This window comes from Cervus elaphus, chromosome 30, assembly GCF_910594005.1.
Source record: "Cervus elaphus chromosome 30, mCerEla1.1, whole genome shotgun sequence".
NCBI classification, from domain to species: domain Eukaryota; kingdom Metazoa; phylum Chordata; class Mammalia; order Artiodactyla; family Cervidae; genus Cervus; species Cervus elaphus.
Genome location: NC_057844.1, coordinates 49740907 through 49768561, shown reverse-complemented (window position 1 = coordinate 49768561; position 27655 = coordinate 49740907). Strand labels below are relative to the sequence as shown.

General features: G+C 41.5%; 1 protein-coding gene and 1 long non-coding RNA gene across 4 annotated transcripts in view; both read left to right on the top strand.

Annotated features, from left to right (window-relative positions):
* The first annotated feature begins 587 nt into the window (after positions 1 to 587).
* LOC122687017 lies at positions 588 to 20970 on the top strand. Its single transcript, XR_006338989.1, has 3 exons — positions 588 to 685; positions 1131 to 1191; positions 20535 to 20970. It is a non-coding gene; the product is annotated as an uncharacterized LOC122687017 (long non-coding RNA).
* Positions 20971 to 24637: 3667 nt separating this feature from the next.
* Positions 24638 to 27655, top strand: part of TBC1D4 (TBC1 domain family member 4) — a 208112-nt gene continuing 205094 nt past the window's right edge. Inside the window, exon 1 of one of the 3 annotated variants that reach the window (XM_043892437.1) lies at positions 24638 to 25850. In XM_043892437.1, the coding sequence (XP_043748372.1) occupies positions 25353 to 25850 (498 nt within the window). In that variant the 5' untranslated portion in view covers positions 24638 to 25352. Of the gene's footprint in view, positions 25851 to 26040; positions 26233 to 27655 lie in introns of those variants that run through there. The other 2 variants (XM_043892438.1, XM_043892439.1) reach the window with 2 other exon arrangements.

Here is a 27655-nt window from a genome sequence, read left to right as displayed (position 1 = left end):
ATAGCACAGAGAAATACTGAATATTATGGATTGCATAGCTTGATTAACTTGATCCTGATTTATTCTCTTTTGAATTCCAAGTACCCCAGGAGAAAGTAGCTATTAATCTTCAGCTAGTTACTATTTCAGCATATGAGGAACATTTGTTAAAGAAAAGCACTTACATATCTCATTATGTTTCACATTTCTGTGCCAAGGGGAAGGGCAAAGAAATATTTAAGATGTGCTACTAAAGCACTGTTATTACTAACGGTATAACTGCAGGATGTAGGTTGATTTCAGATTCTGACCCATGATGACTAAGCAACAGGTTTGAGGAATTCAGACAGATATTAACATTCTGGCCCATAGGAGTTTACAAAGAAATGGCAGGGCATGTGGGAAACCCTGGAGAAGCAGACTGCCTCCTCCCAACATGTGCAAACCCCTTCACACTGTAGAAGCAGTAACTTAGTTTGGGGGATGAGAAAAGAGGGTATTTTTTATTTCTTGCTAAAAATGCCACTCATAGATGGGTATGAAAAACCCCTTGCTTTTAGTGTAGACATCTAACTATTCATCATTCATGTATTTGGTGTCTCCTCTGTAGCACACATACCAAGAGTCAACGATACTGAGGAGAATAACATTGGTCATGCCCTTGAGGAGATAAGATTTCCTGTGGCAGTGATTTTGAAATTACAGGGTGAGTACAAACAGGCTGAGTTTTTTTCTACCCATAAACATTTAGATATTGGTTGGAGTGTAAGTGAAAGATTAGCCATTTATTAATAATTGTTGGAGTTGGATGATGTGTATATTTGGGTTCATTATACCATTGTCCTTTTTATTTGTGTGAAAATTTCCATATAGATTTATATTTTATTTAAAAAATTACATCATGTTTAAATTTTTAAATTTTATAAAATTATAATTTATAATTTTAATTATATATAATTTATAATTGTATTACATTTTAAAAGCATATTTTAAAAATTGTATTTTCTTTTTAAAATTTTACTTTAAATTTAATTTAATTTTTATTTTATATTGGAGTATAGTTGATTTACGATGTTAGTTTCAGATGTACAGCAAAGTGATTCAGTTATGCATATATATATCTCCATATGTATATCTCCATCCTTTTCCAGATTCTTTTCCCATATAGGTTATTACAGAATATTGAGTAGAGTTCCTTGTGCTATACAATAGGTAAGCTGGTTTTTTAAAAATCCTGATAATTTACCATGTTTTACTAAAAAATTAAAAAACATTAGCACTTTTACTCTGTAAATATATTTGTTCTTACTTCAAGATGGGAGACCAGGATACACCATAGAGCAATTTTTATCATACAGCTGACTAAATCATACATACTACCACAATTAAAGTATACGTTCCGCCAGATAATGTGCTTTTTATATTCTGATTAGTGATACATGAATTGGTAAGCAGCTTGTTCCATAATAGGCAGTAAAAGATGCTTGATTGACTCTAACAAATTTCTAAAAGTAGTTTTATGTACAAATCATTTGGAAAAACTAATTTGACTAAAATATTTAAAACGTTTTAAAAGAAACTGACCATAAGACTGAGGGATATGTTAAGATGAACAGAATAAATAATCTAAACATTAAAACTCTCCCAAGTCATGGTATACATTTGAAGACAGGAATCATACTCTAATATATGTGAAACATGAATGAAGTTGTAAAATAATAAAATAAAATGATCATCCTTTAAAGTGCCTTATTATAAATTATGTAATCATTACTAAAACATCAAACAATAAAACTAAATATTGAATGAATGAATAGCGAAATAAATAAATAGGTGGTTTTTCTTTAGCCTCAGTTTAAGAGTCACACAACTAATTGTCCAGCAGAAATCCGCTTTTGAACTCCATAAAATTTTTCAATTTGAGAGTCTTTTAAAAAATTAGCAGGCCCCAAAATACTGCATGTACATTGTCCCATGCCAATAATTGACTAGAGCTGAATGTAATTACCCTCTTTGTTTGCTCAAGATAACTTTTCTCAGCTTTTACCTTTTCTTTGCCTTTGCTGCTGTTTTTCTTTCTCATTGGCTTCTTGCTCAATGAAAGCTACCATGTGGTTAATCTGCTATTTCTATCAGCACCGCACAGGCCTGTGCCAAACACAGAATTAGCCTAGAAAATAATGGGCTAAGTTGATGGGCCAGATGGAAGAAAGGGCAGACAGAAACTCAACAAAGGTCTCAGCTTCCTTGCTTTATAACTCTGGATTCTGCATTTGCTATTTTTGAGTTTCTCTAATGCTAATTTATGTTATTCTTTCACAGCTTCTATACTTTTCTTAATTTCTTTTAGCTTGTTTTGAAATATTAGATTTTACAGTTTCACATTTGGTCAGCATGTCTTTTTGAAGTGTTTTTGTCACGGTTTGTGAGGATTTTATTCTGTGCCTTCTCTTTTTTCTGATGAAAATTCTGCATGAGATTTGTCTAGCTTTTTTCTTTGCTTATTTTGAAAATAAGTTTTTCCTTCTTTTATAAGAGAGGAAGTCCAATGACAGTTTTTCTAGCTTCCCTGTTCCAGGACTTCTTCTTCTATTGTTTTTGCAAAGTAATAAGAAAATAATAGCTTCTTTCAGCGATCTGCCTCTCGTTGCCTTTTTTATTTTTTTAATAAGGAAGCGATGCACCATTTAACAAGGGAGAATTACTTTAAAACAGGGAGTATCGCAATGAATAGCTGAGAGAAGAGTGGAATTTTAATCAAAGGTACATCTGAGTTTAATGATCCAAAACATGACTAGTTCTCCTCTAGAGTTACAGCCATACCGTAAAAAATACTGTGTTGTCTAAATAACTGTTTCATAGACATTAGAGCAAAGTGAAGGAAAAATTTTGTAACTATATAATCCAGAGGTGGTCTCACTCCTTCTCCGAGTATTTTTAACTTTTCAGACGTCATTTTTCCTTTCTTCCACCTCCTCCCTCCACTTTTGCTTAAAATAAATTTCCTAAGCCACGTTTGTCAGTGTTTTCTCTTACATAATCTCAATACTAGATTATCAGTTATTTGGCAAAGTTTTTCATGAAGCTATATATATTATCCAAGACTTTGAATTGCATTCTCTGAAATTTTGTTGAGAACTGACTTAAAATTACCTAGTTTCTAAAAAATACTTTATATATACATTGTTAATTAGTTCAGTTCAGTCGCTCAGCTGTGTCTGACTCTTTGTGACCCCATGGACTGCAGCACGTCAGGCTTCCCTGTCCATCACCAACTCTGGAGCTTACTCAAACTTATTCTCCATCAAGTCGGTGATGCCATCCAACCATCTCATCCTCTGTCTTCCCCTTCCTTCTCCTGTCTTCAATCTTTCCTAGCATTAGGGTCTTTTCCAATGAGTGAGTTCCTTGCATCAGGTGGCCAAGGTATTGGAGTTTCAGCTTCAGTATCAGTCCTTCTAATGAATATTCAAGACTGATTTCCTTTATGGTGGACTGGTTGGATCTCCTTGCAGTCCAAGGGACTGTCAAAAGTCTTCTCCAATGCTACAGTTCAAAAGCAACGATTCTTCTGTGCTCAGCTTTCTTTATAGTCCAACTCTCACATCCATACATGACTACTGGAAAAACCATAGCTTTGACTAGACAAGCCTTTGTTGGCAAAGTAACGTCTCTGCTTTTTAATATGCTGTCTAGGTTGGTCATAGCTTTTCTTCCAAGGAGTAAGTGTCTTTTAATTTCATGGCTGCAGTCATCATCTGCAGTGATTGGGAGCCTCCCAAAATAAAGTCTGACACTGTTTCCACTGTTTGCCCATCTGTTTGCCATGAAGTGATGGGACCAGATGCCATGATCTTAGTTTTCTGAATGTTGAGCTTTAAGCTAACTTTTTTACTCTCCTCTTTGAATTTCATCAAGAGGCTCTTTAGTTCTTTTTCACTTTCTGCCATAAGGGTGATGTCATCTGTGTATCTGAGGTTATTGATATTTCTCTTGGCAATGATTCCAGCTTGTGCTTCATCCAGCCCAGCATTTTGCATGATGTATTCTGCATATAAGTTAAATAAGCAGGGTGACAATATAGTCTTGATGTACTCCTTTCCCAATCTGGAACCAGTCTGTTGTTCCATGTCCAGTTCTAACTGTTGCTTCTTGACCTGCATACAGATTTCTCAGGAGCAGGTCAGACGGTCTGGTATTCCCATCTCTTAAAGAATTTTCAATTATAGTTTGTTGTGATCCACACAGTCAAAGGCTTTGGCATAGCCAATAAAACAGAAGTAGATGTTTTTCTGGAACTCTTTTGCTTTTTTGATGATCCAGCAGACGTTGGCAATTTGATCTCTGGTTCCTCTGCCTTTCCTAAAACCAGCTTGAACATCTGGAAGTTCATGGTTCACGTATTGCTGAAGCCTGGCTTGGAGAATTTTGAGCATTACTTTGCTAGAGTGTGAGATGAGTGCAATTGTGCAGTAGTTTGAGCATTCTTTGGCATTTCCTTTCTTTGGGGTTGGAATGAAATCCAATCCTTTTCCAGTCCTGTGGCCATTGCTCAGTTTTCCAAATTTGCCAGCATATTGAGTGCAGCACTTTCACAGCATCATCTTTCAGGATTTGAAATAGCTCAACTGGAATTCCATCACCTCCACTAGCTTTGTTCGTAATGATGCTTCCTAAGGCCCACTTGACTTCACATTCCAGGATGTCTGGTTCTAGGTGAGTGATCACACCACTCTGGTTATCTGGGTCATGAACATCTTTTTGTGCAGTTCTTCTGTGTATTCTTGCCACCTCTTCATGACTACAATTGACATGTAGTTTATGTATGCTCAACTCTTGTGTTGGACTGTAATATTTAGCTGTATACAGATTTAGGAGTTCCTCTGACTGTTGTAACAGAACTGCTTATCTTATGACTGTTTTCTCTTTTGGGAGCATGTTAGGCTTTCTATGTTATATCCTAATAAAGTTTCCTGGTTGAGGCTGTTTGCTAAGGTCATATTGATGTAGATTTCAAGCAGCATCTCCTCTCAAGGGGACAAGTCCTTTCCACTGCCAGGTACCTGGGAGAGTGGAGGGATTGAAGCCCTTAGGACATAAGCAGGTTAGAGCAAGGGTGTCAGTGCAAAGATGACTCAGGTTCTGGGCGGAGAGACTCAGTAGACAAGGAAGTAGGCTTCCGTGCCTTCTTACCAGGTTTCCCTGATAGCTCAGTTGGTAAAGAATATCCCTGCAGTGCAGGAGACCCTGGTTCGATTCCTGGGTCAGGAAGATCTGCTGCAGAAGGGATAGGCTACCTAATCCAGTAATCTTGGGCTTCCCTTGTGACTCAGCTGGTAAAGAATCTGCCTGCAATGCAGGAGACCTGGTTCGATCCCTGGGTTGGAAAGATACCCTGGAGAAGGGGAAGGCTAACCCACTACAGTATTCTGGCCTGGAGAATTCCATGGACTGTATAGTCCATGGGTTCACAAAGAGTCGGACATGACTGAGTGAATTTCACTTTGACGTTTTTCCCTTCTTAGATCTTATGCCCAGTTTGATCCTTTGAAGACTGGCGGGTACCTTGGTGATAGGGTCATATCTGGCTCAGCAGGTCTCAGAATTGTAATGAGCTATTAAAAATGTCCTCCAGTGGAACCATGAGACATTGCCCAGGTTAGGAGGCAGAATGGTCCAAGGTCATGAACTAGCTCTGTGTGTGTGTGTGTGCACGCGCACTCAGGGTCACTCAGTTGTGTCTGAATCTTTGCCACCCCATGGACTGTAGCCCACCAGGCTCCTCTGTCCATGCGCTTCTCCAGGTAGGAATACTGGAGTGGGTTGCCATGCCCTCCTCTAGGGGGATCTTCCTTATCCATGGATCAAACCTGAGTCTCCTGCATTTGAGGCAGATTCTTTACTGTCTGATCCCCCAGAGGAGCCCCCATGGTGCTATCAATATCTACCAAATCTGGTGGAACAGTGACAAGAACAAAGGAGAGAAAAAATACTGAATACCGTGGCCAAAAATTTCAAGTGAGGGAGGAGCAGGGAAGGATGCTGGGTAATGGTGAGTTGACCTGGTGGGGCCCTGAGGCCCTGTACTGGGAGCATGCACTGGGCAACCCCTTTCACCAGCCACCACGCACACTGCAGAGGCTGGCAGCTGCTTAAAGGGGCTTCTCTCTGAAGCATCCTTTCAGAATACGATTCAGAAATCTTTTTTCGTTCTTCTCAGTCCTTCCAATCTGCCACCCTCGGATTTTATCTCTCAGATGATTTCATCATTCATTTCACAGAGAAAATAGAAATCATCTAATAGAACTTTCTCAAATTCTTGACCTCACACCTACTAAATGACATGCATCTACAACTTTGTCCTCCTTTTCTGCCTTTTTGATGGAAGAGATCTCATGCCTCATGTCTACAAATAATTCCTTCACTTGCTTGCTGGCTTAAACACCTCCCTACTTATAGAGGAATTCACTCATTTATTTAACAGATACCTACAAAACATCTACTTTGTAACAGATGCTTTGTTCCATTTTTTGAGTAACTGTTTTCTCTTCTGTATATTCAACTTCTCTCACTTCATTTATTTCTTCCCAGTAGTGTTTAACTGTGCTCAATAGTCTCAATCAAATAGTTGATTTTTTTAGCTAAAAATCAACTAAACTGAACCAAATTGAAAATCATCTCCTGTCCCCCTACCTCCTTCTTCAGCTACAAGCCTTTATTCTTCTCTGCACAGCCAAGCAAGCTCTAAAATTTTGTCTATACTTAGCATTTTAATGTCTGCATTTCTCATTCACTGTCCTGCTCTTACTAAAAGTACATTCTCTGTAGTCACCAATAACATGGCATGTGGCTAAATATGGAGGGGGACCAATTCAGTCTTCACCTTATTTGATCTGTATGTACCTTTTTAAAATATGGACCACTTCTTTTTTTCCTGGGTTTCCATGGGAAACCACATTCTTCCTATGTCTCTGGTTCATCCTTCTCAGCCTTTTTGCATGCTACATTTTGGTCTGTATTTCCCTTAAATGTTGATGTTCTTCAGGGTTTCCTACACATCTCTTCTTCTCATTGTCAGCCCTCTGTGGTTGATGTCATCAGCTCTTCAGACTGAAATTATCATCCACATCATGTAAGAAAAATGCTTTGACATGTGTTTAGACATGAAGTTGTTGGGATCACAAAGCCTGTTTTGTGTAAATAGGTCTATAAGGAGAAAGCCAAAATAAATGTTTTAATGAATCCCAATTAGCAATCTATTTCATGCTAATTAAATACCAGTGAAGTGACAGAGCAGTTATTAGGTTTATTGTTAGTATCTTAGGTGTCACAATGCTCGGTATATATCACAAAGTAGGAGTGTAGAGTCAGTTCTTACAACAAAGATTCTAACAGATACAATTTCATGTAATACTGATGTAGTTGATAAAGGTATTATCATAACAAACATGAAAAATAAACTGCAGAATCTATTGTTTTGAGTTAATGTTACTTTCTGAAGGAGAAGATGATGATGGTAATCCTTTTGCAATTAAAAATAGCATATCACAAAAAGGTTCTTTTTGTCCTGAACAAACTGCCCAGTGATTCATATTTATGATACAGAACCTGCATATATAAATTGGACATGGCCTTCTCCCCACTTGGTTAGTGCTACATACGCTTGCATTTTTGATATTTGAATTATAACCGCTTGCCTTCGGCCTTGGAAAATCGTCTTCTGTGAGGACTGTATTACTTGTGCCTCTTTGGCTTGTCCAGTGGCATATATACAAGCAGGAGATGTCATACAAGAGGACAGCAAGATCAGGGCATTTCTTCTCTGCTTGCTCCCTTCTCTATGCTGGATCTTTGGCAGAAGCTGCTCTCCCCACCCCCAGTTAGTCCCCTACATGTGAACCTTCAAGTTGTGAAATTCCAAAGACTCAAACATGCATCTACATGTCCAATGCCATGGCAAAGGTGAGTGAAACTGCAGCTTGCCCTCCATCTCCTGTTGCTGATGGCCTCTCAGCTCTGCCATCTCCCAGTCAGTAACTTCTCTCCAGGCAGTAACTCTTCTTGTCAGTTCACACAGTGCCAGGCCCTATGCCAGCTGTCATACTGTGGTTGTTTAGTTGCTAAGTCTTGTCTGACTCTTTTATGATCCTATGGACTACAGCCCACCAGGCCCCTCTGTCCATGGGATTTTCCAGACAAGAATACAGGAGTGGGTTGCCAACGGTACTTCTCAAGGTACTGCACTGTAAGATTAAAAATATTTTTTTTTTAATTTTTACTTGTTTTTTTATGCATTATTTGTGGGAAAAATATTATAAACCCATTACAGTACAGTACTATATAGCTGATAGTGTTAGTTGGGTACCTAGACTAACTGTGCTTGACTTATGAACAAATGGACTTATGAACCTGCTCTTGGAGTGGAACTCATTCATATGTAGATTTACTGTATAGGCTCTGCTGGGCAGTGCTCCCTTCAAGTTCCATTAACACCATTTCCTACTCTTGATTTTTCAGTCATAGGTGTAATATGGGTTCCCCACTGCTCTAAGTCTCTCAGTTCAGTTCAGTTCAGTCGCTCAGTCGTGTCCGACTCTTTGCCACCCCGTGAATTGCAGCACGCCAGGCCTCCCTGTCCTACACCAACTCCTGGAGTTTACACAAACTCATGTCCACCTAGTCGGTGATGCCATCCAGCCATCTCATCCTCTGTCGTCCCCTTCTCACAGCTTTCTTCACAGTCCAACTCTCACATCCATACATGACCACTGGAAAAACCATAGCCTTGACTAGACAGACCTTTATTGACAAAGTAATGTCTCTGCTTTTTAATATGCTATCTAGGTTGGTCATAACTTTCCTTCCAAGGAGTAAGTGTCTTTTAATTTCCCGGCTGCAATCACCATCTGCAGTAATTTTGGAGCCCAAAAAAATAAAGCCTGTCACTGTTTCCACTGTTTCCCCATCTGTTTGCCATGAAGTGATGGGACCAGATGCCATGATCTTAGTTTTCTGAATGTTGAGTTTTAAGCCAACTTTTTCACTCTCCTCTTTCACTTTTATCAAGAGGCTTTTTAGTTCCTCTTCACTCTCTGCCATAAGGGTGGTGTCATCTGCATATCTGAGGTTATTGATATTTCTCCCAGCAATCTTGATTCCAGCTTGTGCTTCTTCCAGCCCAGCGTTTCTCATGATGTACTCTGCATATAAGTTAAATAAGCAGGGTGACAATATACAGCCTTGACGTACTCCTCTTCCTATTTGGAACCAGTCTGTTGTTCCATGTCCAGTTTTAACTGCTGCTTCCTGACCTGCATACAGGTTTCTCAAGAGGCAGGTCAGGTGGTCTGGTATCCCCATCTCTTTCAGAATTTTCCACAGTTTATTGTGATCCCCACAGTCAAAGGCTTTGGCATAGTCAATAACGCAGAAATAGCTGTTTTTCTGGAACTCTCTTGCTTTTTCGATGATCCAGTGGATGTTGGCAATTTGATCTCTGTTCCTCTGCCTTTCCTAAAACCAGCTTGAACATCTGGAAGTTCATGGTTCACGTATTGCTGAAGCCTGAAGCTTGGAGAATTTTGAGCATTATTTTACTAGCGTGTGAGATGAGTGCAATTGTGCAGTAGTTTGAGCATTCTTTGGTATTGCCTTTCTTTGGGATTGGAATAAAAACTGACCTTTTCCAGTCCTGTGGCCACTGTTGAGTTTTCCAAATTTGCTGGCATATTGAGTGCAGCACTTTCACAGCATCATCTTTCAGGATCTGAAATAGCTCAACTGGAATTCCATCACCTCCACTAGCTTTGTTCGTAGTGATGCTTTCTAAGGCCCACTTGACTTCACATTCCAGGATGTCTGGCTCTAGGTGAGTGATCACGCCATTGTGATTATCTGGGTCGTGAAGATCTTTTTTGTACAGTTCTTCTGTGTATTCTTGCCACCTCTTCTTAATATCTTCTGCTTCGTTAGGTCCATACCATTTCTGTCCTTTATCGAACCCATCTTTGCATGAAATGCTCCCTTGGTATCTCTCATTTTCTTGAAGAGATCTCTAGTCTTTCCCATTCTGTTGTTTTTCTCTATTTCTTTGCATTGATCGCTAAGGACGGCTTTCTAATCTCTCCTTGCCATTCTTTGGAACTCTGCATTCAGATGGGAATATCTTTCCTTTTCTCCTTTGCGTTTTGCTTCTCTTCTTTTCACAGCTATTTGTAAGGCCTCCTTAGACAACCGTTTTGCCTTTTTGCATTTCTTTTCCTTGGAGATGGTCTTGATCCCTGTGTCCTATACAATGTCACGAATCTCTGTCCATAGTTCATCAGGCTCTCTGTCTATCAGATCTGTTCCCTTAAATCTATTTCTCACTTCCAGTGTATAGTCATAAGATTTGATTTAGGTCATACGTGAATGGTCTAGTGGTTTTCCCTACTTTCTTCAATTTAAGTCTGAATGTGGCAATAAGGAGTTCATAATCTGAGCCACAGTCAGCTCCCAGTCTTGTTTTTGCTGACTGTATAGAGCTTCTCCATTTTTGGCTGCAAAGAATATAATCAATCTGATTTCTGTGTTGACCATTTGGTGATGTCCATCTGTAGAGTCTTCTCTCGTGCTGTTGGAAGAGGGTGTTTGCTATGACCAGTGCATTTTGTTGGCAAAACTCTATTAGCCTTAGCCCTGCTTCATTCTGTACTCCAAGGCCAAATTTTTCTGTTACTCCAGGTGTTTCTTGACTTCCTACTTTTGCATTTCCGTCCCCTATAATGAAAAGGATATCTTTTTTGTGTGTTAGTTCTGAAAGGTCTTGCAGGTCTTCATAGAACCATTCAACTTCAGCTTCTTCAGTGTTACTGGTTGGGGCATGGGCTTGGATTACCATGATATTAAATGGTTTGCCTTGGAAACGAACAGAGATCATTCTGTCATTTTTGAGACTGCATCCCAGTACTGCACTTCAGACTATTTTGTTGACCATGATGGCTACTCCATTTCTTCTAAGGGATTGCTGCCCACAGTACAAGATATAATGGTCATCTGAGTTAAATTCACCCATTCCAGTCCATTTTAGTTTGCTGATTCCTAGAATGTCGACATTCACTCTTGCCATCTCCTGTTTGACCACTTCCAATTTGCCTTGATTCATGGACCTAACACTCCAGGTTCCTATACAATATTGCTCTTTACAGCATTGGACCTTGCTTCTATCACCAGTGACATCCACAACTGGGTATTGTTTTTTCTTTGGCTCCATCCCTTCATTTTTTCTGGAGTTATTTCTCCACTGATATCCAGTAGCATATTGGGCCCTTACCGACCTGGGGAGTTCATCTTTCAGTATCCTATCATTTTGCCTTTTCATGCTGTTCATTGGATTCTCAAGGCAAGAATACTGAAGTGGTTTGCCATTCCCTTCTCCAGTGGACCACATTCTGTCAGACCTCTCCACCATGACCTGACCGTCTTGGGTGGCCCCACATGGCATGGCTTAGTTTCATTGAGTTACACAAGACTGTGGTCCTGTGATCAGATTGGCTAGTTTTCTGTGATTATGGTTTTAGTGTGTCTGCCCTCTGATGCCCTCTCGCAACACCTACCGTCTTACTTGGGTTTCTCTTACGTTGGGCGTGGGGTATCTCTTTATAGCTGCTCCAGCAAAGCGCAGCTGCTGCTCCTTACCTTGGACGTGAGGTTGCTTCTCTCTGCCGCTGCCCTCTCAATTACCCTATTGTTCAGTTGCTAAATCGTGGCTGACTCTTTGTGACCCCATGGACTGCAGCATGCTAGGCTTCCCTGTTCTTCACTATCAGTTCAGCTAGTTTCTTTTTTTTTTTTTTTTAAGATTTATTTAATTGTCTAATTTATTTTTGGTTGTGCTGGATCTTTGTTGTTGTGTGAGGACTTTAGTTGCAGTGAGTGGGGGCTACCCTTCCTTGCGGTGTGCGGGCTTCTCATTGTGGTGGCTTCTCTAGTTGCAGAGTATGGGCTCTAGATTGAGGGTTCAGTGGTTGGGGTACATGGATTTAGTAGCCCCACAGCATGTGGGGTCTTCCTGAACCAGGGATCCAACCCACATTCCTGGAATGGGCAGGCAGAATCCTAACCTCCAGACCATCAGGGAAGCCCTCTTGTTCAGCTAGTTTCTTCTTAGCTGTTTTCTCTAGTATAGTATCTGTTTGAGTACAACCTGTACAGATATGAGTAATGGTCCTTGTTTGAATCAAAATTCTCCTACTTACAAAGCATGACCCTAAAAAAAATCTTAATGTTTGTATGACTCAGTTTTCTTATTTGTAAAGTGAGGATAATAATAGTTATCTCATATGATTTTTGTGAGGAACCTTGGTGCAGAATTGAATATTCAACAGATGATGGCTATTATTATTACTTTATTTTTAGATCCATGCATAATAAACTTGTGACAATGGCTGTTTCCAGAAAGAAATGTGTATCTGGGGAAGAGAGTGGAAGGGAGACTTACATTTTCGTGTATTTATCTATTCATACTTTTCAAACTCTCTACCCTCTATATACATTACCAGTTCAAAATTAAGATTGGTTTTAAAACTATTACATGTATATTTGTTCATTTTAACCTCTATTATATTAGTGGCTTGAGTGATGCATTTTATTTTATTTTATTTTTTTAATTTTTTTATTTTTTTAAGTGATGCATTTTAAAATCAGCAAGGAAAATGTGGAATAATTTCCCATGATAGATTTAAAATAGATTTATTTTTAAGCTTTTTAGGGACCATTAGAAATACTAATTAAACAGGATGAATTTTTACAGGGGACGATTTTATTGCAGCATCAATAACATCAGTGTAAATCCACGTAATTCTGAAGAACATAAATGTGAAATTTCACTCAATAATAAAAGAGTACATAGGGCAGGAAGTGATTAATCTCTCCATAATAATATCCTCATTCAAATAGTATTTCGTAACTTGTGCTTGACTTCATATGTTTGGCTGGTGTGGAGCTGTCTGTTCTGAAAATGTGCATTAAAACAAATGTTCATTTTTAACCCTATGTTTCTTTCTTTTCATCCCTCAAATGGTTTTTATGATAACAAGAGTTTTTCAGACCACTTGAGGCACTTCTGAATTATGCAGTAAGACAAAAATGGGTATTATAAAATTATCCCAGCCTTATGGTAGAAGAAAAAAAACTGTTTCCTCCTCTGCAGAAATTTTTAACTTCTGAAACTGATTCTGTTCTTTGGCATTCAAGAGAGCTCTAAACATGTTCATTCACCAGACTTCATTAATCACCTTCTGTGTGCCAAGCACTGTGCAATTGATTAGCAATCTTTTGCTATGCATTGTGTTCATTTTCTACAACATTATTCTCATGACTCACTTATTTGATGCCTCAATCACCTAATTAAAAGTGTTGCTTTTATAATTCTTGCCATCCATTTATCTATCAAGAGCATTAAGAAGTAGCACTGGTATTTGGGGTGTTAGTTAGTTAGTTCAGTCGCTCATTCGTATCTGACTCTTTGCGACCCCATGAATTGCAGCACCCCAGGCCTCCCTGTCCATCACCAACTCCCGGAGTTTACTCAAACTCATGCCCATCGAGTTGGTGATGCCATCCAGCCATCTCATCCTCTGTCACCCCCTTCTCCTCCTGCCCCCAATCCCTCCCAGCCTCAGGGTCCTTTCCAATGAGTCAACTCTTTGCATGAGGTGACCAAAGTACTGGAGTTTCAGCTTCAGCATCAGTCTTTCCAATGAACACCCAGGACTGATTTCCTTTAGGATGGACTGGTTGGATCTCCAAGGGACTCTCAAGAGTCTTCTCCAATACCACAGTTCAAAAGCATCAATTTTTAAGCACTCAGCTTTCTTCACAGTCCAACTCTCACATCCATACATGACCACTGGAAAAACCATAGCCTTGACCAGACGGACCTTTGTTGGCAAAGTAATGTCTCTACTTTTTAATATGCTATCTAGGTTGGTCATAACTTTCCTTCCAAGTAAATGAATAATTATCTCAATTTTTGTGAAGACATCTTCAACAATGTTAAAAGACAAGGTGCAGTTAATTTCTTTGACTATTCCATGACTGTTTGGAAAAAACAACAACAACTGTATTCTTTTTGTCATGTTCCAAAAAGATAATGATAAACTGGGAGAAATATAGAAAATGTATGTTGAACAAAATTTTATGCTTCCTAATATGGGGAGATTCTATGATTTGGCCCTAATTTAAAAAATAGACAAAAAATATGATCACCAAATCCTCTAAAACAACACAGATGCTCAGTAGATATGTAAACATTCTTCCTTGCTATTCCTTTCTGTTGTTTTCCTATTCCTTATTTTCCTGATTTCTAGACTTAACTTATTCCTTCTTTACTTATTATTTCCTTGAGTTTTTCCATAACATTTTTTTCTAGTTTTTTTTTAAGTTGAAATCTTAGTTCATTTATTTTCATTCATTGTCTATTTTTTATTTTGATAAGTATAGTTTAATCGGGCTTCCCTGGTAGCTCAGATGGTAAAGTGTCTGCCTACAATGTGGAAGACCCGGGTTTGATCCCTGGGTCGGGAAGATCCCCTGGAGAAGGAAATGGCAACCCACTCCAGTATTCTTGCCTGGAAAATCCCATGGACTGAAGATCCTGGTAGGCTACAGTCCATGGGGTTGCAAAGAGTTGGACACGACTGAGCGACTTCACTAATACCTTAGTCAATACATTTATCTTTATTCTATAAGTTTTGACAGACAAGTCTTTTTTAAACTTAGTTCTATACATTTAAAATTTTCTTTTTAATCAGGATTATTCAATGCCATGTTTCTTACTTTCCAGATACATGGATTTATAAACCTTTGTTCTCAATTTCTAATTAACTTGAACACTAATCAGAAAACATATTGTATATAATAGCAACCCTTTGGAATTTATGGGCTTCCTGGGTGATGTGGTTCATATCCATTTTTTAGCTACTTTCACAGGTGTTTTATAAAAAAATTTGTATTATCTATTCATTTATTCATTACATATATTTAAACTGTAAATCATATTATTAAAATGTATAAATTTGTTTATATTTAGTTTATTTAACCTTATAGTATCTGAGAATGATTTGTTAAAATCACTATTTTTTTTCTGTCATTATTTTTGTTGGTTTTTTTTTTGTATTTAACAGCAATTTAGGGTGTAAATGTTTAAGTATAATATCATCTTCTTAATACTTATACTGGCAAATATTTCTTCATGACCCCCTTCATTACATTAAATTCTATTTAATCTGACACTGAAATCACAACCTTGATTTTCTTTTCATTCATGTATGCCTAGTATATTTTCTTCTACTTATTTTCAATTGTTTGTATATCCTTTTGTTTTAAAGGTGATTCTGTAGACAACATATTTCTGGATCTTTAAGTCTTTATCTTTTGATCTATTAGAGTTACTAACTTACATTTACTATAATTACTGTATGGAGTTACTGTAGCCATACTATTTTAAGTTTCCTAATTACCACACTTTTATTTTGTTTCCTTTCTCATCTTTTTCTCTTTTTATTCCCTTTCCTTTCCTACTAGATAGATCAATATTCTACTGACTTGAAAACCATACTTTTTATATCTTGTTTTCTAGTAACTGTCCTTTATTTATTTCCTCTCTCTTCATCTCCGTCTCCCACATTTGGGAAAACTTTTGTTATTTTTTTTCAGTATGAAGAGCAACAGAAACTGACCCTGAGAGCACATAGTATTCAAAACCTTTTGCCTTTGCCAGGTTCTTAGCTCTCTAAACCTGAAAGCTAAGAATGGACTCCTTTCTTATCTGTATTCTGCTGTGTCATCGTTTTCCTGAATAAGCAATACTTCGGTTGCCTGGGTTGGAAAAGGTCACAGGGAACAACAATAAGGGGAAGGCCCTGATAGTATCTGAAATTGTTATTCAGTCATAAACATTGGTGCTCTGCTTACTATCTCCAGTCAAAATCTACCACAATTTTGGAGAGGAATTCTGTTATTTTCTAGTATTTTTAATTAGCTGATGGATATAATTAGTACATATACCTGAAAGTAGCTAATTAGATCATTTTGGCATATTGCCTCTGTGATATTAAAAATCCCCTCTTCAACTTTAGATTCTTAAATTCTCATTTGCCATTTATTCAATTCATTTATTCATTCAATATTTCAGTTCAGTTCAGTTCAGTTGCTAAGTTGTGTCCAGCTCTTTGTGACCCCATGAACCACAGCACTCCAGGCCTCCTTGTCCATCACCAACTCCCGGAGTTTACTCAAACTCATGTCCATTGAGTCAGTGATGCCATCCAATCTCATCCTCTGTCGTCCCCTTCTCCTCCTGCCCTCAATCTTTCCCAGCATTAGGGTCTTCTCAAATGAGTCAGCTCTTCACATGAGGTGGTCAAAGTATTGGAGTTTCAGCTTCAACCTCAGTCCCTCCAATGAACACCCAGGACTGATCTCCTTCAGGATGGACTGGTTGGATCTCCTTGCAGTCCAAGGGACTCTCAAGAGTCTTCTCCAATACCACAGTTCAAAAGCATCAATTCTTCGGCACTCAGCTTTCTTTATAGTCCAGCTCTCACACCCACACATGACCACTGGAAAAGCCATAGCCTTGACTAGACGGACCTTTGTTGACAAAGTAATGCCTCTGCTTTTTAATACGCTGTCTAGGTTGGTCATAACTTTCCTTCCAAGGAGTAAGCGTCTTTTAATTTCATGGCTGCAATCACCATCTGCAGTGATTTTGGAGCCCAGAAAAATAAAGTCAGCCACTGTCTCCCCATCTATTTCCCATGAAGTGATGGGACTGGATGCCATGATCTTAGTTTTCTGAATGCCGAGCTTTAAGCCAACTTTTCCACTCTCTTCTTTCACTTTTCATCAAGAGGCTCTTTAGTTCTTCTTCACTTTCTGCCATAAGGGTGGTGTCATCTGCATATCTGAGGTTATTGATATTTCTCCTGGCAATCTGGATTGCAGCTTGTGCTTCCTCCAGCCCAGCGTTTCTTGTGATGTACTCTGCATATATGTGAAAAAAGCAGGGTGACAATATACAGCCTTGATGTACTCCTCTTCCTATTTGGAACCAGTCTGTTGTTCCATAGTTCATCAGGCACTCTGTCTATCAGATCTATTCCCTTAAATCTATTTCCCACTTCCACTGTATAGTCATAAGGGATTTGATTTAGGGCATACTTGAATGGTCTAGTGGTTTTCTCCCCTTTCTTCAATTTCAGTCTGAATTTGGCAAAAAGAATTTCATGATCTGAGCCACAGTCAGCTCCTGGTCTTGTTTTTGCTGACTGTATAGAGCTTCTCCATCTTTGGCTGCAAAGAATATAATCAGTCGGATTTTGGTGTTGACCATCTGGTGATGTCCACGTGTAGAGTCTTCTCTTGTGTTGTTGGAAGAGGGTGTTTGCTATGACCAGTGTGTTCTCTTGGCAAAACTCTATTAGTCTTTGCCCTGCTTCATTCTGTACTCCAAGGCCAAATTTTTCTGTTACTCCAGGTGTTTCTTGACTTCCTACTTTTGCATTACAGTCCCCTATAATGAGAGTCCTGTATGCAAGTCAGGAAGCAACAGTTAGAACTGGACATGGAACAACAGACTGGTTCCAAATAGGAAGAGGAGTACATCAAGGCTGTATTCTGTCACCCTGCTTTTTTCACTTATATGCAGAGTACATCATGAGAAACGCTGGGCTGGAGGAAGCACAAGCTGGAACCAAGATTGCCGGGTGAAATATCAATATCCTCAGATGTGTAGATGACACCACCCTTATGGCAGAAAGTGAAGAAGAACTAAAGAGCCTCTTGATGAAAGTGAAAGAGGAGAGTGAAAAAGTTGACTTAAAGCTCGACATTCAGAAAACTAAGATCATGGCATCCAGTCCCATCACTTCATGGGAAATAGATGGGGAAACAGTGGCTGACTTTATTTTTCTGGGCTCCAAAATCACTACAGATGGTGATTGCAGCCATGAAATTAAAAGACGCTTACTCCTTGGAAGGAAAGTTATGACCAACCTAGACAGCGTATTAAAAAGCAGAGGCATTACTTTGTCAACAAAGGTCCGTCTAGTCAAGGCTATGGCTTTTCCAGTGGTCATGTGTGGGTGTGAGAGCTGGACTATAAAGAAAGCTGACTGCCGAAGAATTGATGCTTTTGAACTGTGGTGTTGGAGAAGACTCTTGAGAGTCCCTTGGACTGCAAGGAGATCCAACCAGTCCATCCTGAAGGGGATAAGTCCTGGGTGTTCATTGGAGGGACTGAGGTTGAAGCTGAAACTCCAATGCTTGGGCCACCTCATGTGAAGAGCTGACTCATTTGAGAAGACCCTAATGCTGGGAAAGATTGAGGGCAGGAGGAGAAGGGGATGACAGAGGATAAGATGTTTGGATGGCATCACTGACTCAATGGACATGGGTTTGGGTGGACTCCGGGAGTTGGTGATGGACAGGGAGGCCTGGCATGCTGCGATTCATGGGGTCGCAAAGAGTCGGAGACGTCTGAGAGAGTGAACTGAACTGTTGTTCCATGTCCAGTTCTAACTGTTGCTTCCTGACCTGCACACAGGTTTCTCAAGAAGCAGGTCAGGTGGTCTGGTATTCCCATCTCTTGAAGAATTTTCCAGTTTATTGTGATCCACACAGTCAAAGGCTTTGCCATAGTTAATAAAGCTGAAATAGATGTTTTTCTGGAACTCTTTTGCTTTTTTGATGATCCAGCGGATGTTGGCAATTTGATCTCTGGTTCTTCTGCCTTTCCTAAAACCAGCTTGAACACCTGGAAGTTCACAGTTCACGTATTGCTGAAACCTGGCTTGGAGAATTTTGAGCATTACTTTACTAGCGTGTGAGATGAGTGCAATTGTGCAGTAGTTCGAGCATTCATTGGCATTGTGTTTCTTTGGGATTGGAATGAATTTATTAAGACCTTAGTAAGTGTCAGCTACTGTAGTTTCAGCTGGAATAAAATACAGCACAAAACCAATAATCCTTTCTCTCCAGATGCTCTCTTCATGGGGGGCGGTGGGTGGCGGGACACAGACAAATCACCCAGTAATTATAAATGTAATAAGAGCTACAGTAGTAAATATAGTATAAAAAAAAAAAAAGAGGGCTACTAACTCTGACTGGGGAAGTAAGAAATAACTTCACAGAAGACATGACTCTTGACTTGGGTCATGAACAATAGATGAATATTTCCATTGTGAAAGATGATGGAAATTCAAGTTGTGGGCTGCAGGAAGCAAGGGCAATCAGGGAGAAAAAGAAACTTATGAAGCCCCATGAAGAACTGAGCATGTAATACATCTGGGAATCGAAGGATTATTTGGCTGAGGGAATGGGGGGACCATGGTCAGCAAATATAAGACTAGAAAGATTTGTGCTTTGAGCTTTAGGAAATATGTATCTTCAGTTAGAGATTTTTAAGCAGGGAAGAAAAAGTAGATGTCTGGGGAGGGCACAGAATGCAAGAGAGAGAAAAGAGAGAGAGAGAGAAAGAAACAAAGAGCACACTAGTGCTTGGAAGAAAGGAAACAAGCTAAGAGATTGCAATGAATCTTTCCAATCTTATATGCTAGCTTGGGCTCTTATGATTCTCATGTAGTATAATTTTTAAACTAGGATTTGACTGAATGTTACAACTTCTTATCAGTGCTGAAAACATTATAATATTGGGGTACTAAAAGAGTACTGTAAAAAAATATATAAGGTACACTTTCAGATACATTGGTAACGGTGCATACAGGGCTATTTAGTAGGTACTTCTTCAGATTGTCAGAGATGCTTCTCATGAACATATGCTTTGGCCTTTCTGAGGGGTAGCAGTGGAAGTGGAAGGGTTGGGGGTGTCAGAGGATGATTTATTACCCCACCATTTAGTAAACATCATATATGTACAGATTTTTGGTATAATAGCCATCAAACATTTTAAATTGTATCTTCATACTCTTGTCCTTTTCTAAACTCAAGTGGTCAAACTATAACTGAACACTTTTTAATGTGCATACAATTCTCTAAGTTTCTGCAGGCGATACAATGATAGTAAGAAAGTAATAGTTTACCATATAGTTCATTCATGCAATAAACCAAATGTATAAATGATAATGTGTGTGTGTCTTACATCTCTTCACTTGTGCCCGACTCTGTGCGACCCCATGGACTGTAGCCTGCCAGGCTCCTCTGTCCATGGGGATTCTCCAGGCAAAAACACTGGAGTGGGAAGCCATGCCCTCCTCCAGGGGGTCTTCCTGACCCAGGGATGGAACTGGAATCTCTTATGGCAGATGGGTTGTTTACCACTAGCACCACCTGCTGCCACCTGCCACTGCTGCTAAGTCGCTTCAGTTGTGTCCGACTCTGTTCGACCTGGGAGACCACAAATGATAATAAAGCAAGTTATGTAGGATAAGATATCTGATATACCATAGTATAATAACCTTACTGAACAGGATAGAATAGATTTACAACGAGGTAGCAAACAATTCCACAATCCCAGTGGCTTAACAAAGTGAGAAACGTTTATTTCCCGCTCATAGGAAGTGTGCTGTGTGCCCGGGAGGTTCTCCAGGACAGCTGTCCTCCATGTGCTGATGCTATGATCACAAGGAGCCTCCATGGTGGACGTTTCCTCCATGATCACTGAAGGGGAAGAGTCGGGCTGGACAGCAAGAGTGAGCTGGGGCCTGGACTACTGGCCAAAAATGCTTCTACTCAAGATGTGACCCAAGCCACTTCTGATCACATTTTCCTGCCAAAACAAATCTTATGATTTTGCCTGTCTTCCCATGTGTCAGGATACAGAGAGGAAGAGGATCAGATATTGGTAAACAGTAATAATGCTCATCAATGCATGATAAGATAAACATCACAGAAAAAAGTCACAAAGAAACAGCTGAGGGCATGCCAGAGTAGGAAGCAATCACACTTAGGATGTTATGTAATAAAAGACAGTTCTTCTGTTTCTGTCAATAAGTAGTTGTTTATTGTATTGTGTTCTTTCACCAGTTGGAAATGGCCTGCCGGGGCTCCAGATTCAATCCTAGCTCCCAAGTTTGTTGATTTGATAGAACCCATAAGATTTCTGTGCTTTCCCCAGATCTCTGTTCTTTTCTTTCTCTTTTATAGATCTCAAAGATGTGGCCTAGGAAAATGGGATCTGTATAAGAGTTTCTAATAAGGTTCTAGAATGTTTTAATCACATTCCAAGAACCTTTCTCTGCTTCTTAGACATGGTTCTACTTTGCACAAAGGTGTGGTGGTGTGAGTAAACCAGATGAGTAAATCTAACCAATTAATAATGTCTTTATCTTGGGGCTTAGATTCTATTTATGAGAGCTATCAGGGTGCACCCAGAAATTCAGCATAGGAATAATAATTGATCATTATGATCCTACATAAAGGATAAAAATAGTCCCAGAACTTTATAGAAAGTGAGAATACCATTAAACTGAAAAAAAATGAGAGAGTGAGAGAGAAACCTAGATTTTCATTTTTCCTGTAAGTTCTTTGGAGAAAATTGAGAACTTTCAGTGTTTTCCCTACTTCTTTTGTTTACTTTTTACCTCTTAATTATAATTCAACGAGTGAAAAGAACAAAAGTCCAATTTGCTTTTAAAAAAAGAACCTTCTTTCTTTTTAAAAATTAGAATGGTCAGATTATCCCTAGAATGTTTTTTGTGTTCCTTGGAAATATATTGCATATAAAAGGGCGAGAAATCTCTGTACTAGCTCTGAACTGGGTAGATACAATGAATAAAATGGAACTTTTCCATATTTTAAGAAATTGGTTGCACTAAAAGCTACGAAGATGGATGTTTGTCATACCATGTTATATCTTAAAGTGAAATTAGAGTTAAAAATACTTTATTGTGATTGTGTTTGCACGCAGTTTGCATGCGACTCTGTTTCCTTTCAAAGAAGTGGTAAAGCAAAATAAGTACAGGGAGATTTTTAAAAAGATAATTCTGAAATACTATTGACAAGCAGTGCAGGTCGCTTTGACTTGAGCAGTAACTGTTGATCAGCCATCCCAGGGCAGGTGGTGGGGGTGTATTTCTGAAGAGGAGGCAGGAAATATGTTCACCTTGGACATGGGCTAGGTAGAAGCACGGGTGGAAGTGGTAGTGCTGGCTCTATAGGAAGATTTGGAGCATTTTCTGCTTTGTCATCTACAGGCTGCTGGAGGATGTCATGGCTTTCACCTGAGAGCATTCGAGAGCATATCTGAAGACCAACCAAGTTGTGGATGAAACCTGGGTCTCCTGCATTGCAGGCAGATCCTTTACTGTCTGAGCCTCCTGGGAAGCTGCAAGATGGACAATAAAGTGTGCCTGTTAGTTGCTCAGTCACGTCCAACTCTGCAAGCCCATGGACTGTAGCCCGCCAGGCTCCTCTGTCCATAGGATTCTCAAGAATACTGGAGTGGGTTGCCATTTACTTCTCCAGGGGATCTTCCTGACCCAGGGATTGAACCTGGGTATCCTGCATATTCTTTACCATCTGAGCCGCTGGATGGACAATACACTCATTCAAACAAAAACGTGGGGGGGAGACCTCAGAGGAGAAAGTCTTGAATCACCTTTAGCATCCTAGTGAGGAAGCTGATGAGAGTGTGGGTTGTGCCAGAAGTCAGAGGAGAAGGCCAAGGGAATGTTGGTGCAGCTAGTCTGGCAGATAGAGAAAAGCAAATTATCCTGAAGGAGAGTTAACATTCACAGCTGATGGACTGCACTCAGTAAGAATGTTGGTGCAGCTAGTCTGGCAGATAGAGAAAAGCAAATTGTCCTGAAGGAGGGTTGACATTTACAGCTGTTGGACTTCACTCAGTTAGTAAGAATGGGTTGACAGCTGGAGGAAACTGAAACAGCTCTTTATTTTCTCTATTTTGTTTTTATATGTATTTTTCTTTCACTCATGCAACAGTCTCCCCTGGGCTTCCCTGGTGGCTGAGACGGTAAAGAATTCACCCACAATGCGGAGACCTGGGTTCCCTATTTGGGTTGGAAAGATCCCCTGGAGTAACCCACTCCAGTATTCTTACCTGGAAAATTCCATGGACAGAGGAGCCTGGCAGGTTACAGTCCATGGGGTCCCAAAGAGTTGGCCAGGACCAAGCGACTAGGCACAAGCACAATCTTCCCTAGAGTCAGTGATTGGTGACCTTGATATGGGTGTAGATTGTCAAATGTATTTGGTTCATAAAAAATAACTTTTGTTTGGGAACTGCTCTCACAAGGGAAACAGGACTTAAAACTTTTTTTCAGTTTATTTTTGTTAGTTTGCGGTGTTTTTGAAATGTTGGGCAAGGCCTGTATTTTGCTGTTACCATGTGACCGGATTGTTTTCTGGAATTTTGAAGACTTGGGATCACAATCTTCCAACTTTAGACATGCAGTGGAAGGCCCTACTTGGATGTAGTGGGTGAAGAATGTAGGAATGAGACTGCTTCGGATAAGACTGGGAAAAATCAAGACAGATGGACGGGGAACATGGTGGGAATATATTTTGGAACTTGAATACCTCTGTGAGAGAAAGGGAGAGCTATGTTTTGTGGCATATTGTCCTGTGCACGCTGTGTAACCTGTCAGGTGTGTTTATTTAGACAACCCATTCCAAACAGATACGGGGTAATAATATTTAAGCATTTTGAGTGAGGGGAAGTGGGTTGAGGAGGCAGCAAATATATAATCTTACAATAACCCTCTCTTAACTCCTTCCCTGGTAGCTCAGACAGGGAAGAATCTGCCTGCAATGCAGGAGACCTAGGTTCCATCCCTGGGTTGGGAAGATTCCCTTGAGGAGGACATAACAACCCACTTCACTATTCTTGCCTGGAGAATCCCCATGGACAGAGGAGCCAGGTGGGTTTGTGAAAAGTCAGACTCGACTGACCGACTAAGCGCAACCCTGACCCTAAAGGACAAAGAATGATGGAGTAAACTTTACTTTTGTAATATTCTCACACAATAGAGAGGTTTAAGAGAATGGCATCAAAGAGACAATCTACCAAGAGCCTTGAGAGCCTTGAGAAAGGGAAAAGCGTATCAGAGCCAACAAAGTTCCTTCTAGGTCACCAGGGTAGTAGATCTGATTAGGGCTTGAGGTCAAAATCAAACGTGTAACAAGTGTTCATTTCCCTTGAAAAACAAAGACCTAAAAAACCTTCCTTTAAAAAAAATATTCTTTGTTCAGATGACCAAAGCCCCTGTGTGTGTTAATAAAAGAATCATAAATAAATTTCTTTTGAAATGGAAAAAAATTAATCATAATTTCGTGAGTTAAAACAGTATTTTTTGAGATTATTAGGAAATAAGATTCAGAAATCATGTAGACTTTAGAAAGAATTGAAACCAAGCAAATATGATTACTTAAAAAAAAAAAAAAAAGAAAGTCTTAGGGTCCCATTGAGAGTGGTCCCCTCTCCAGGGGGCAGCAGAGACGCCCAAAAGAAGACGGAGATCTCGGCGACCCGAGAGAGGACGAGTTGGTCCGGGCAGGGCCGGCGCTGGGCGCAGGAGTGCTGCCCGAGGGGCGGGTTGGAGGAGCGGTCGGGACCGTGGCCGGAAAAAGAGGCAAAGAGGTGACTTCTCAGATAAGCTTTCGGAGACGACGCTCTCCGCCCGCCCGCCCGTCCGGAGGCGGGGTGGCAGCCCGATTAAAGAAGCAGCCAGCCTGGAAGGAAGGAAGAAGCGAGGGAGGGACGGGAACAGTAGGAGGAGGAGCAGCGAGCTGGGCTGCAGCGACCGGAGGAGGAGCGGCCCCGGCGAGGCCACGTTTTGTTTTTGTTATTTTCCACCGAAATAGTTCTCGCAGGCCCTCCGGGAGCACCGATCGCGCCGAAGCCCAGGGGCCCCGACCTTCCAGGTGACAGCCGGTCACCCTGGTAGGAATCAGCTCCGCCCCAAGTCAACCCTCCCGCCCGCCCACAGCCGGTTCCCCGCCCAGCCTCCCCGTGCCCGCCCGCGGCGAGCGGCGGCCGCAGCGGCTCTGCAGCGCCGGAGAGGGCGGCGAGGGCCCTGGGACCCCGCGGAGCCGCGGACGAGGAACGGGGAGGTCTGACCCCACGCGCGAGCCCGAGAAAGGAGGATGGCGATTTAACTCGCCCTCTTCAGCCAGTCCTGCTGCCCGGCGCTGCCCGGGTGCCCGCCGCCAAAGCCCGGGAGCCGCGCCCGGAGAAGTGCCGCATGGGGCAGGGCCGCTAGGGCGCGGAGTTCGGGGTCGCGCCGAGGTGGGCGCACGGCCCGGCGCCGCAGTTGGCACAGTTTCCGCGGCGCCTTCAACGCGAGAACTGGGGGGCTGGGGGGCGCGGCGGGCCTCTCCCCCCGCCTCCGTGCCCTTCTCGGGAGGAGTGAGTTATGGAGCCCCCCAGCTGCATTCAGGATGAGCCGTTCCCGCACCCCCTGGAGCCCGAGCCCGGCGCCCCGGCGCAGCCCGGCCCGGGGAAGCCGAGCGACAAAAGGTTCCGGCTGTGGTACGTGGGGGGGTCGTGCCTGGACCGCAGGACCACGCTACCCATGCTGCCCTGGCTCATGGCCGAGATCCGCCGGCGCAGCCAGAAGCCCGAGGCGGGCGGCTGCGGGGCGCCGGCGGCCCGCGAGGTGCTTCTGGTGCTCAGCGCGCCCTTCCTGCGCTGCGTCCCCGCGCCGGGCGCCGGGGCCACCGGGGGCTCCGGCCCGACGGCCGCGCAGCCCAACCCGGCCGTGTTCATCTTCGAGCACAAGGCGCAACACATCTCGCGCTTCATCCACAACAGCCAGGACCTCACCTACTTTGCTTACCTGATCAAGGCGCAGCCCGACGACCCGGAGTCGCAGATGGCCTGCCACGTTTTCCGCGCAGCAGACCCCAATCAGGCAAGACCGCGCGGCTCCGAGGCCCCGGGGAGGGTCCGGCACACCCGGGAGGAGTGGCGGGGCTGCGGGCGCCGGTACCCCGCGTCAAGGACGGGCTCTGGTCCGGCTGCTGGCGCGCGCCCTCCACGTGGCGCACTTGAGCGCTGCTGGTCCCGCTGCTCCGACCCCGAGTCCGGGAGCTGGCTTTTGGGGGCGGATGGGGCGGCGGGAGCAGATGACCTGCAGGAACGAGGAAGGGGGAGGGAGGCTGAGTGGCTTCGAGACGGCGGAGGAGCTAGGACGAGGCGGGGAGCAGCGCACATCCTGGCAGGATCCCGACGTCTTGGGGTGTGACTGGAGAGATGGCATGCCCGGCCTTGGTCGAGTGTGTGAGTGCGTGCAGGTGTGTGTTTGAGTGAACGCGGGAGACGGTTGGGTTCCTTTAGGCCCCCGCACTCACTCTGGGTCTTGGTCGAGTCATGTACCTTGGCCTCTTGGATGGTCGCATCTTCGTCCTAATAACACTTGCAGGTCTCCGATGTGGGAAGATGTTTCAGAGCCGGGCTTAGGGAGAAGTTACTAGACATTGCCTGAGTGTCAGCAAAATACGAGCCCGCGTTTAGATGTTGAGCGAAAATACTTGTGGTTTTTTTTTTTTTTTTTGCCGTTTTTTACACACGAATTGGAGACAGAACCAATACCCACTTGGGTGATTTAAAAATCAGTGTCTTAGAAGAGGCGAAAAATCTCTTTTCTAATATCATTTCTCTAGAGTTTACGAAATCGAGGTGCCTGTTACCAAACAGTACATTTTTACTTCCTTAAGAAAAGGACAGAGCCCTTTTTTCTTCTGGAGAGAGATATTTAAACAATCTTTACCACATTTTGGTTGTGTCTTGAAAAACAGCACCCCCTCCCCTCCTTTAAAAAAAATGTGTAAGGAGTTTTTTTTTTTTTTTTTTTACCGTGTCAAAAGTCCCTGAGATGCTGTTATTTTTGAGTTATTTGTTTGGGTAAAGTACTTTAGATTCTTTGGGAAAATAGTGATGTCTAAATATAAATCAATAAAGTCTCAGTTGTACTATGTGGCCAGTTTCTTTAGCAGCTGGCCAATTAATAGACGAGAAAAACATTCTATAAGTAAGGCTTTAATTTTTGAAAATTCATATATTCTAGTATCATGTTATGTAGTATCTGTAACGGAGAAGGAAATGGCAACCCACTCCAGTATTCTTGCCTGGAGAATCCCAGGGACAGAGGAGCCTGGTGGGCTGCCGTCTATGGGGTCGCACAGAGTCCTCAGGACTCAATCAACTTAGCAGCAACAGCAGCAGTATCTGTAACAGAAAGACTGTTTAATAGCTTTCCACAAAAGGCCTATAGTTCAGCTGAAGAAAATAAAAGTTCAATATCTTCTGATTCCATCAGTTACTTTGTAAGCTATTTAATATGCTCAGAACTCCCAGTGTGAAGAGAGCAATTTTGATTTGTGGGACCTCTGTTACATTATGGTAAAATACCTTATTACAGATGATCTCAGAATCCTAACCATGATTAAAATGAATTTCATTTCATACTTATCTGTTCAAAATTTATTTTTAGCTGTCAGCTATGTTGAAGTTGGAGGGCAGCATGTTCTTTATTTCCACTGTTGTAGTATTGTATTTATCACTATCTTTATTGTTTTAAGATTTTTGGGTTCTTTGAGTAAGATGGAAGTAGTGGCATTTTTCTAGGACTTTAAGGAATGTTTCAAGATTCTTGATGGTTCTTTTCTTCAGGTCTGAAGCATGACACATCATTGCTAATTTCACTGATGGTCAAAG